Source organism: Prionailurus viverrinus, chromosome C1 (genome assembly GCF_022837055.1).
Source record: "Prionailurus viverrinus isolate Anna chromosome C1, UM_Priviv_1.0, whole genome shotgun sequence".
NCBI classification, from domain to species: Eukaryota; Metazoa; Chordata; class Mammalia; order Carnivora; family Felidae; genus Prionailurus; species Prionailurus viverrinus.
The window spans coordinates 13,868,527-13,879,401 of NC_062568.1; the positions used below are offsets into that span (position 1 = coordinate 13,868,527).

The 10,875-nt window shown below is 50.7% G+C and overlaps 2 protein-coding genes across 5 annotated transcripts; one reads left to right on the forward strand and one right to left on the reverse strand.

Annotated features, from left to right (window-relative positions):
• The first annotated feature begins 27 nt into the window (after window positions 1-27).
• On the forward strand, window positions 28-6,538 carry RNF25 (ring finger protein 25). 2 transcript variants are annotated; one of them, XM_047873510.1, is made up of 10 exons: window positions 28-159; window positions 2,440-2,514; window positions 2,758-2,860; window positions 2,953-3,020; window positions 3,113-3,182; window positions 4,332-4,403; window positions 4,500-4,637; window positions 4,992-5,084; window positions 5,566-5,700; window positions 5,900-6,538. In XM_047873510.1, exons 1-10 carry the CDS (start codon window positions 119-121, stop codon window positions 6,476-6,478), a joined length of 1,374 nt encoding a protein of 457 aa, XP_047729466.1. In that variant the 5' UTR covers window positions 28-118; the 3' UTR covers window positions 6,479-6,538. The 2 variants fall into 2 exon arrangements, with proteins under 2 accessions (XP_047729466.1, XP_047729467.1); XM_047873511.1 differs by having other exon boundaries at window positions 4,995-5,084.
• Window positions 6,539-7,003: 465 nt separating this feature from the next.
• Window positions 7,004-10,835, reverse strand: LOC125173876 (mitochondrial chaperone BCS1). 3 transcript variants are annotated; one of them, XM_047873512.1, is made up of 8 exons: window positions 10,751-10,835; window positions 9,179-9,546; window positions 8,936-9,075; window positions 8,538-8,732; window positions 8,210-8,273; window positions 7,802-7,971; window positions 7,455-7,572; window positions 7,004-7,308 (listed from the first exon to the last, which is right to left on the reverse strand). In XM_047873512.1, exons 2-8 carry the CDS (start codon window positions 9,496-9,498, stop codon window positions 7,056-7,058), a joined length of 1,260 nt encoding a protein of 419 aa, XP_047729468.1. In that variant the 5' UTR covers window positions 9,499-9,546; window positions 10,751-10,835; the 3' UTR covers window positions 7,004-7,055. The 3 variants fall into 3 exon arrangements, with proteins under 3 accessions (XP_047729468.1, XP_047729469.1, XP_047729470.1); XM_047873513.1 differs by having other exon boundaries at window positions 10,694-10,764; XM_047873514.1 differs by lacking the exon at window positions 8,538-8,732.
• Between the last annotated feature and the right edge of the window lie 40 nt (window positions 10,836-10,875).

Consider the following 10,875-nt stretch of genomic DNA (forward strand, 5'->3'; position numbering starts at 1 on the left):
TTGCCTAGAAACGGCCCGTAGCCACCCTCCCTCGTTCCCTCCCTGGTTCCATCCCTTAACCTGCCGCCTCCGACTTCCCCGAGAGTATTTCCGGTTCCGGCTGTGGGCCGGAGAAGACATGGCGGCGTCTGCGTCGGCAGCTGCCGGGGAGGAGGACTGGTAACTTTGGGGGCATGGGCTTTGGCTGGCCGCCTGGATCCGGTCCGGGGGACTGGCAGTGGCCGCGGACGGTCCGTATGGCGGGCGCGTGGGGCGGAGCGAGGGATAAGGGATGGCAGAGACGCTGACATGTCTCAGAGAGCTTCTGCACTGGGGAGCGGGAGGGTGGAGGGGCGCTGATCTGATGGAGAGGAGACAGGATCTGCGCCGCCCAGGCCAGCTCGGGCTGCGCCTTGTCTGGCTCGATCCCCTCTTCTCCCCTGAAGTGGATTTGCCCAGGGTCCCGGAGGATGCCTGTTTATCAGCACACACACACACACACACACACACCCCTCCCCGCCGCTTTTTACTTCCCAGAATGATGTCCTCCAGCTCACGTCCCTCTTTCCCCTTGGATCAGCCTAGTTCCGCCGAGGCTTTCCTCGACCTTCTCCCTCCCCGCCAGCACTAATGAGGACTATTGTCTGAATAAAGCTTTACACCTCACAAAATGCTCTCCTAGTCCTTCTCTCTCTCAAACGTTCTCAACAAGAGACCAAAACCTGGAAGGACTCTGGGATTTGGAAATAAGATAAATGTGGGTTCACTCCACATTTTATTAGCTGGGTGATGCTAACCAGGCCACCTAGCTTCTGTGAGTCAGTGTACTCAGATGTAAAAAAGTGGGTGTGGTATCTACCTCATAGAATAGTTGAGAGGATCACGATGGATTTGTAACCTATATAAAAGCCTTCTTTTCATTAATAACTGAGGTGTGGGCACTAGATGGGGCATCTAGTGGGACTAGATGAGGCCTGAAGAGGCAAATCGATTTGCTAAAAAGGTACATAGTTATGACTAGGAATCCAAGTTATCTGACTCCAAATCTTATGTTTTTAGGACTAGCACTCTTATAATCTCCCCCGCCCTTTTTTTGGCCACCACCTTACCACCGTCCCATCCCATCCCTCACATCCAGGGCAAGTCACAGCTATGGTGGGGTGAAGTATTGAAGGGCCTCTTAATGGAGGTTACACGTCAGTGTTTCTTTGGTTCAGGGAGCCCAGCCTGTGTTGGCCTTTATTGAGACCATCTAGGCTCATGGTTTTTCAACCCTCTTCAGGGGAACTTTAAGATTTGGAGGAGACACTTTGAGCCATGGAAAGGGTAGCAGTGGTTGCACAGCTGGCTTGTGATGCTCTGAGACTCCCACACATGTCAACCAAAGTACTCCACTGTTACCTATTTTATATTTTGAGGCCTCTAAGACTTAAAAAGAAAGTTTGAGAGCCAGTAATATATAGGTCATGCTAGGGCAGACCTGCTCTTGATGAAGAGGTAACAATAACTATAGAAAGGAAACCAAGAATGCATTTTTACATGCATTGCCTGGGTAGAGCTACGGACTCAACCCAGCCACTCATCTTCAATGGCATTACAACTGCTGTTTCTAGGATTAAATATGTATGTCCTCTCATTTACATTTGACCACCAGATCTTGACCTAAGCAGGTTGATCTAGATCAGCCAAACAACAAGGGTCATGAATACATTGAATATTAACTACATCCTTCCTTCTTTCCTTTTAAGGGAGAAAGTTATATACCAATAGGAGAAAAGAGGACATAGACTAGCTACTGTGGCCAAGATATTATTAGGTACTTTACATAAATAACCTTTTATTCTCTAACCCTAGAGAGTAGGTGGTATTATATATGGTAGGTTGACTCAAGCTTACAGAGATAATTACTCAGATCATGTAACTGGTAAGTGACTGGTACCTGTTACTCCAAAGTTGGTGGCTCTTTTGTATCATGGCCTTTATCTCTTTTTCTTGGTATCTCTTTTTGAATAGGCTTAGGGTGACTGATACTGGCAGTATGTGTAGACACTGGGACCCATGTGAACAGTGGTGTAGGGAAATCCAGGAGCGGTGTTGGTAATCAATGGACGTGATATTTCTGGGTCAGATAGATGGCCAATCAACAGTGCGATGGAACTTAAAAAGGAGGTCAGGGAACCTGGCTCTGGTTCTAGTTCTGCCTCTGTTAAACTTTGATATTTGAGCTAGTTATTTCACCTTCCTGGGAATCCATTTCCTCAACTGTTGACAGAATAACTTCCATGCTTCCTTCCTGGCCACTTGACAGCTTAAAACATATTCCCCCCATTTTTATGGAGGTTAGCAAGAGAATGCACTCAGGTAGAGTGCCAGTTTTCTACAAAGCCAGCCTTCATTGGCTTTAGCAGGCTTTAACAGGGAGAGCTGTAATGGTGAGTCAATCTCCCCCTGTCTCTCTAGGGTACTTCCCTCTGAAGTCGAGGTGTTAGAGTCTATCTATCTGGATGAACTACAGGTGGTTAAAGGAAATGGAAGGTACGTATTCAACTAGAGGTGGGCAGGAGTCCCCTTAGTAATGAGAGGATTCCGTGGAGAATCCGTGAGCCTTGATCCAGAGAAAATGTTGCTCTCCTGGAGACAAAGACTATTCCTTTAATCTCCAAAAGAAAGAGCCCAGTGCTCACTTCCTCCACCCACTTTACTGTCTCACCTCCATTTTCCCCAGTCCTCAAACTCCTGCCTAGTCACATCCCAGGTCCCCACTTTATCCATTTGCAGATCTTCACCATGGGAAATCTACATTACCCTGCACCCTGCCACGGCAGAAGATCAGGATTCACAGTATGTCTGCTTCACTCTGGTGCTTCAGGTCCCAGCACAGGTGAGGCCCCTACTTTATGGTAGCAAAGAGAGGAAGGGGAGAGGCCCTGAGGTGGAGTGCTTTAGCAGTAACTTGTTATTCTCTCCCACTAGTACCCCAATGAGGTGCCACAGATCTCTATCCGTAACCCCCGAGGACTCTCAGATGAACAGATCCACAAGTAAGTTGGACAGTTCAGAGGAGGGAAAAGGAGATACAGCTCAGTCTGGTGAGGGGAGGGGGCAGGCCTAATGTTTGCTTTGCCCTTTTTAGGATTTCGCAGGCACTGAGCCATGTGGCCAATGCTGGGCTGGGTACTGCCATGCTCTATGAACTCATCGAGGTAAGAGGTGTCCTGGCTTGGGAAACTGCTAGAGCAGTTTCTCTCAAGGGAGGTAATGGGCCTAGACTCTTAAATATGTCTGGAGTCATTAATTTAGTCCTTGTTTAGGTAAGGCCTAAATCCAGAAAAATAAGGTTTTCTTCTGTTTCTGAGAATACCCCCCCCCCCCCCAAAAAAAGACAGTTCTGTAGCTTCCCCAAGTTGCCTATGCCAGTATCTTGAAAATTACTTTTTCTCTTTAACTTGGATTTTTTTATTCCATTTCAGTGCATTCTCTTGGCATTGGTGGCTGAAAGTAGCAAGAGATAGGGGCCTTGCTTAGAGGATCTAGCCACAAACAAACATTTGAAGGCTCACCTGCCCTTGGAACTGACTGAGAAAATCATGGTTCAGAGTTTCTACCCCGATAAAATTAACAACACACAGGGAACACATAGAGCTACACGTTCACATACACAGATAATTTCTGTTGCTTGAGATTAAAAACACACAATAAGTACAGTCTTGTTTTCCTTAACTTCGAGTTTTGAGAAAAAATGTTTAGAAGAGAATGAAGGTGGGCGGCCCAGAGTCAGAGAGTGGGCTTAGACCATTGTAGCGCTCCTGAGCCCAGCCTCCACAATGCCACTTTGAACTTTGCAGAATTCCAGAGTATTAGCTATTCAGACAGCAGTGCAGATGTGTTAGTTCATTGCCTAACTTGATGCCTGAGTTCTCTGTTTGGGTTGTCCATGCTTTGACTTTCTTTCTGAAGGCTGACTCCAGAACAGACTTTTGGGTGGGAGTGATACTCAGAGGGGTTTAACCTAGGAACACCTCCCAGAAGATACGTTTTAATTGAACATTTTGTTCTCTGAAGGTGTATTACTTTCATCCCCGAGACATATTAAAAGTGATTTAATGAGTGGAAAAATAATGAAATTGGATTTTGCAGCTGGGTAGATTCTGGGGGATGGGCGGGGCCACGGAGGATTGATTCCTCCCTTGGTGAATCCTCTCTTCCTCACTAAGACAGAAACTCATGAACACAAAGTAACATTGACTTGATAGGAGACAGTCCTTCCAGTCACTCCTGGGAATAATAGACAGGCTTTGTTCACAGTTCTTGCCCCTGCCTCCCTGTTTGAACAGTGTCTTCTCTCCTTTCAGAAAGGGAAGGAAATTCTCACAGATAACAACATCCCCCATGGCCAGTGTGTCATCTGCCTGTACGGTTTCCAGGTGGGTTTCTCTCTTGGGACCTGGGGTCTGCTTGGGACGGGCAGTGGAGGGCTCATGAGAGCTCTGATGTCATGCTGGATGTCTGTCCTGCCTCAGGAGAAGGAGGCCTTTACCAAAACCCCCTGTTACCACTACTTCCACTGCCACTGCCTTGCTCGGTATATCCAGCACATGGAACATGAGCTCCAGGCGCAAGGACAGGAGCAGGAACGACAGCATGCCGCAACCAAGCAGGTCAGCTCCCCAGCCCCTGCTCCCACCTGACCCCCCGTGTCACACCCTTTCTGTCTCTCCACTCCAGGGGCTCTTCACCTTTTTAGGGTCACAGATACCTTTGAGGTTAATGAAAGCTCACCTCTGTCCAGAAAAAAAGGGCAATCTTTTAAACATATCTATGTACTGCTGTAGTTTCAGAGAGTTCCCACATCTCCATCTAGGGAGACGACTCCTGTCCTATCCTTCACTACTGAACGGTGTACCTCTGCCCTTCGTCCCAGCCCCGTGTGGATTAGGCTGGCTGACTGGGTTAGGCAGCTGGCGAGCACCTTGGGCTGTGAAGCAGGGCTCTGATTGCTCCTCTGTTTTTAGAAGGCAGTCGGTGTGCAGTGTCCGGTGTGCAGAGAGCCCCTCGTGTATGATCTTGCCTCACTGAAAGCAGCCCCCGAACCTCAACAGCCCATGGTAAGGGAACCCCCTTCTCATCTGAGCCAGAAATAATGGCATTCTCCAAGGAGGGAGGGATGGCATCTTGTCCGCTTCGAATGGGATCTTGGGAATTGGGCTTGACCAGCCTGGGACCTCTCTGCAGAGCCGTAGTCCCCACTAGGCTAAGACTTTGGGAGCCCCATCTGAGCGACAAGCCCAAGAACCTTGTACAGGGGGTGCCTGTGGCTCAGCCGGTTGAGCACCTGGCTCCTGATTTCAGCTCAGGTCATGGTCCCAGGGTCATGGGATTGAGCCCTTAATCAGGGCACTGCATTGAGTGTGGAGCCTGCTTGGGATCCTCTCTGCCTCTGTCCCTCTTGCTCGCATCCTCTCTCTCTCAAAGAGAAAAAAGGAACCTTGTGCAGATTTCCTGAGGCAATCCTGAAAGAGCAGGGGTTCAAGTCTGCCTTCTACTGTTTATTTTTTCCTCCTTGTCATTCTGCTCGCTTCCCTCTAGGAGCTGTACCAGCCTAACGCAGAGAGCTTGCGCCAGCAAGAAGAGCGTAAGCGGCTCTACCAAAGGCAGCAGGAGCGGGGGGGAATCATCGACCTTGAGGCTGAGCGTAATCGGTACTTCATCAGCCTCCAGCAGGTGAGGAAAGGCTTTCTCATTCCTCACTTAATGCCACCTACCTTCCCACCAGCATGCGTCTGCCACAGTGGCCCTGAGGGTGAGCTCTCGTCTACCCTTGAGGCTGATGGTGGTCAGCTCCAGTAGTGAGCAAGGGGCCTGCAGTTCCCTGCTTTGGGGAACTACGTCTCCCTCACTGTATCTGCTCACTTCTTTCTAGCCTCCTGCCCCTTTGGAACCAGAGTCAGCTGTAGATGCCTCCAGAGGATCCCACCCACCCAGTGCCCTTGACACAGAACTGTCCACCTCATCAACTGCCCAACCTGACCTATCAGCTCCTCTGCCTGTGGCCTCCCAGCACACGTGTGAGAAGATTCTAGGGGCTGGGCCAAATCAGCAAAGGTTGGGCGAGACCCCGAAAACTATGCTAGATCCTCCCCGGGCCGGTCGAGGCCCCTGGAGACAGCCTGAACGGAGGCACCTAAAGGGAGGGGAGTGCAATGCCCACAAAGGTACCAATGACACCCAGGAACTGCCACCTCCCGAGGGGCCCCTCAAGGAGCCCATGGACCTAAAGCCAGAACCCTGTAGCCAAGGGGTTGAAGGTCCTCCCCAAGAGAAGGGGCCTGGCACTTGGCAGGGTCCCCCACCCCGCAGGACTCGGGACTGTGCTCGCTGGGAGCGCTCCAAGGGTCGGACTCCGGGCTCTTCCTACCCCCGCCTGCCTCGGGGTCGGGGAGCCTATCGTCCTGGTACTCGAAGGGAGCCCCTGAGCCTGGAGTCTGAGGATGGTTCCTAGCAGTACTGTGGGGGGACAGGGATTTGGGGCGGCAGGGGGCAATAAAGAGATCTGGCCTTGTTTGGCTTCTTTGTTTAGTAGCGCCTAGCTTGTGCAGTATGGCTTTTTCTGACTTCCTGGCAAGACTGGAGTGTGGCAGAATAGCCCTAACTTTGCTCTAAAGTCTGTTTTCCCAAGAGATCAGGGCCTGAGTAAAGGCAGGTCTGACGTCTCTGCTAGTGTGAGTTTCAGGAAAACTAGTAGAGGCCAGCCAGCATTTAAGCAGAATATATGGGAACATAACATATATATACTATGTACACACACACACACACACACACACACACACATTTTTATGCATATGCATTCTTTTTAATTGAATGCCTTTTAAATGGAAGACTCTACTTCCCTGATTGCCATAGTATCTTTTCTTTCTGCTTTGCCCTAGCTTATGCCCCAACACTTGTGTATGCTGGATGCCTGAAGGTCCTTGCTTTTTATTCAAGTACCAATACAGGGAGGTAGGAAGGGGGTCAGAGACCAGAGCGGTGTGGCAGGTGTTTATTGAGCTAGAGAAGAGCTGAGCATGGCCAGCCTGTCACGTCCTCAGAGACTCGGCATTATGAACTGCCCCTGCAGGGTCATTTTTATACAGCATGAAGTAGCCCTGGACCTGGGCAGGACTGATCTGAGTTGTAACTTGAAGGACGCGTTCTGCAAAGGCCTCGGCCAGGGCAGGTGCTTGCCCTGGATAGAACCTCTGGAACATCTGAGTCAGCTGCCAGTGTGAGCAGTAGCCCACGTACTCCTTCATGTCTACTCGTCCAGGGCGGATCAGTGCAGGGTCCAGCCTAAGAGCAGCAAAAGCAGGATCACAGGCACAAGTACCACTGCTACCCCCTAAAATGATGGTTTCTCTGAACCTCCTGATCTCCCAAAGCACCGAGGGAGCAGGGAGTCCTGCCTCACAGTCTCAGATTGCCTCATCCCTTCTTACCTGTCAACATGGTTGGTGGTCATGAACACAATGCGTGCCTCAGTGGAAGCCACACCATCCAAGGCATTGAGCAGTCCACTGAAGGTGAGACGACCTAGACCTTGGTACTTGACTGGGTCTAGAGGAAGGCAGAGATAAAGAGGCGTGGATGGTCATAACCCTACTTAAACCTTCTACTCCCCACCATGTTCCCCTACTTATCAGTGACTCTTGTGAACTCTCGTTGCCAACTCAGGCATCCTCCATCAGCCCTCTGGATTTCCACTTTCTTCCACTGCTCCTCACTCCTGTACCTCATTTACCATCACTTAGAAATGCTCCCCATTTCCTCAGCTCCCCTCACTTACTCTCTGCAGCTAGGTCCCGGCTAAGAAAGGCTGCATCCACATCTTCCAGGAGCACCAGGCTCTGCTGTGGGGCCACGCTCAGCAGGTGGTTGAGCCGGTCATCGGAGAGGCTGGAGTCCGTGAGACTCAGCAGGCAGATGCTGTGCTCCAGTTCCCCAGCCAGGGCTGTGCTATGGAGGACAGGATGACAGCAGGCAGGCAACCCGGAATCAGTCCTTGGGCCCAAATACTTGTCCTCCCCATAACGGGTGGGGTCTCAGAGACCTAACCCTTCTATCACCCCATCTTAAGGCATCTCATGTCCCACGTGTATCATGTTCCCGGGTCTCCACGTTTAATTCCCTTTCCAACCCCACAGCCCAGTTTTTCTCCAGTTTAAGGATTAAGAGAAAATGTGACCCTACTCACATAAAACTGCTTTTTCCACAACCAGGGGGCCCATAAAGCAGGTAGCCACGTCTGTAGGGAATGCCTAGGAATACAGCCAAGATGATCAGGACCTAAAATGAATTCAAGTACTCTACTTCAAATATCCACATTCATTACCAACCCTGCCCCCTAGTGGCCTGATGACCTCAGCACTGGAAGAAATTAACCCTAGGGGCCAACTTTCATCTCTGGGAATTAAGCTAGAGCTTCATATTCATCTACCATATGACCACAGAGACCAGCCTGTTTTCCCTTACTATAGCACCACATCAAAAACAGCCTGGCCAAGACCCCAGCGGCTTCTCACCTCTGTCAGTGTACCACTTGGGGTTATCGATGAATTCCCGGATGTCTCGGACAATTCGGTTAGCCAGACCCTGTTCTAGAACCACAGAACTCAGTGGCCGCCGTCGGCGTGGATAGCCAAAAGGGCGCCATTCAGAGCCCATGGCTGTGTACATCACTGTCTTCCCTTCCTCCTGCTGCAAGGCTAGCTCTCGAGCTAAGAGGGGGAAATAAGACAAAGCCAGTAATTCGTCTTTGCCATGCTATTAGGCAGACCTGTGCCAAGACAGCTTCCCTCTGGTCTCATGGGCTAAGATCCTCCTCTCCAAGCTTCTCTTCCTCTGACGTCATATGCCCCTATTCTTGCAACTTGCCCCCCCCACCCCCCTCGCCATAAAGGCAGCCCGTGCTATCCCACACCTTCCTCCAGGATGTTGAAGAAAACCTTTCGGTCAGTGCCCAGAGCTGTGAAGGTGACAGATTCCCAAGGAGTCCCTGTCTGCAGGTCTATCATCTGCATCTCTCGGCTTCGTTCCACTCGGATCCATTTCCCTTGGTACCTGAATAAAAATGGTCACAATGAGGTGAATGAATGGGGGGTCAAATCCAGCTCCCCTCATTCTCCTTTCTACTCTTACAGCCCTCCCTGGCTCCCAACCTTACCAGATAAAGTGGTTTCCAGGGCTGGGGACAAATTCAAACTTAGTGGAGATGCGCCCACTCTCATGCTGAAGGTATGAAGTCTCAACACTGAGATGCTGAGTACGGGTACTGTGGCGGGTGAGCCAGCTAAGCAACCAGGCATAGCTTCGGTCTCGAGCAGGGACTTCCAGTGTGATCATGTAATGGCGCCGGAATGCCACCAAGCCCAGCTGGGCACCCTTCCGGGCCAGGGCCAGGGCTGTGCCCACACCCACAAGCCCAAATCCAGCCCCAAAGTAGGGATTGTCCTTCAGGGCCAGAATAAAGTCTGAAAGGGGCATCTTGAGAGGGAAACACTGAACCTTACAGGCTCTGACGCATTTTCAAACCTGGGGGTGGAGAGCAGTGGAGATGGGACAAAGCAGATTAGTTTAGAAAGGACTCTGCAATTCCTCGTCACCCTCATCCCTTCTTCCCACAGAGGCCAGGTGCAGGAAGGACAGGTCAGTTCTACTGTGTGTTTCCATATCCTCCCTTTGTGGGATGGAGGTCCTGCTGGAATGCAAGGGCTGAGACTTCAGGCCCCTCTTCCCATTTTGCCCTTCATTATCCTGTTCATAGTTCAATTTTCTGCCAGAGGACGAGGTCTAAAGATTCCTTAAACATGAGAGAACAATGTTACCATCTTCTCATCAGGATAATGGGCAGAATTTTTGTGGTCCCTGGGACTAGCTGAGATAGAAAGGGGCCCACTGCCCAGAGTTAACAGAGGATGAAGCTACTCTCTTCCACTGACCTGTCAGTAACCCCATGCCTTACCACCATGAGTAATACCCTTCAAATATCCTCTCCTTTACATGCTCAATTCCTAATGTCCTGTTTAGTTAGCCCTTTATTACCTCACGACTAAACTGTCTCTTTAAAATTAATTTTAGTTCTTAAAACGTCATCTTAATGGGCCTCCACCTCTGGCTTTGGTGTACCAAATTGCTATACAGGGATCCAGATCTTTCTTCATACAGTCTGCTTCAATCCAATGGCTTGTTCTGAACAGATCCCTGAATTGGGTAAAAACTCCTCTGCCTGGTACTCAAAACCCTTCACAACACAGGGCCTACCTATCTTTCATTGCTTAGCGCCTAATAATCTCTGTTGTATAATTCTGCTCAGGCAGGTCTTCTCTACTCAGAATCCCCATTCTAATTGACTCTTCCTTCTCCCCCAATTTAACACCTGTCCATTTGCTGCTTCCTCCACGGACATTTTCCCCGAATTCTCCCCCAATAAAACGTGACCCAGTCTAATTTTAGATTGTAAGGTCCCGAGGGATTGGAAGTCACATCGTTTCTAGCACACCTTCCCGACCCCTGCCACTTTGCTGTGCGCGAGGCACGCGGGACGGTGAACTGACAGCCGAGACCACGGCTGAGGCTCAGAGTAGAATCCAGAATGCCAAAAGAAGGCCACAGACAAAGCCCTTCCCCCTCCCGTCCCTTGTCTGACGCCCAGAAGCCCCTTCCCGAACCCTTTCCACACCCCAGCTCGCGCCTCCAGCAGCGTGGCTCGGAGTAACCCGTCACTCCGCCCCCTTACCGCCATGACTCTCTGGCCCTCCCTCTCGATGGTTTCAGCCCCCGGCACTCCAGGGACGCGCCGCTCGGCCCCGCCCCGGCGTTCCTTCACCTACTTCCCGCCACACCCACCTAGCGGGCCGTGCC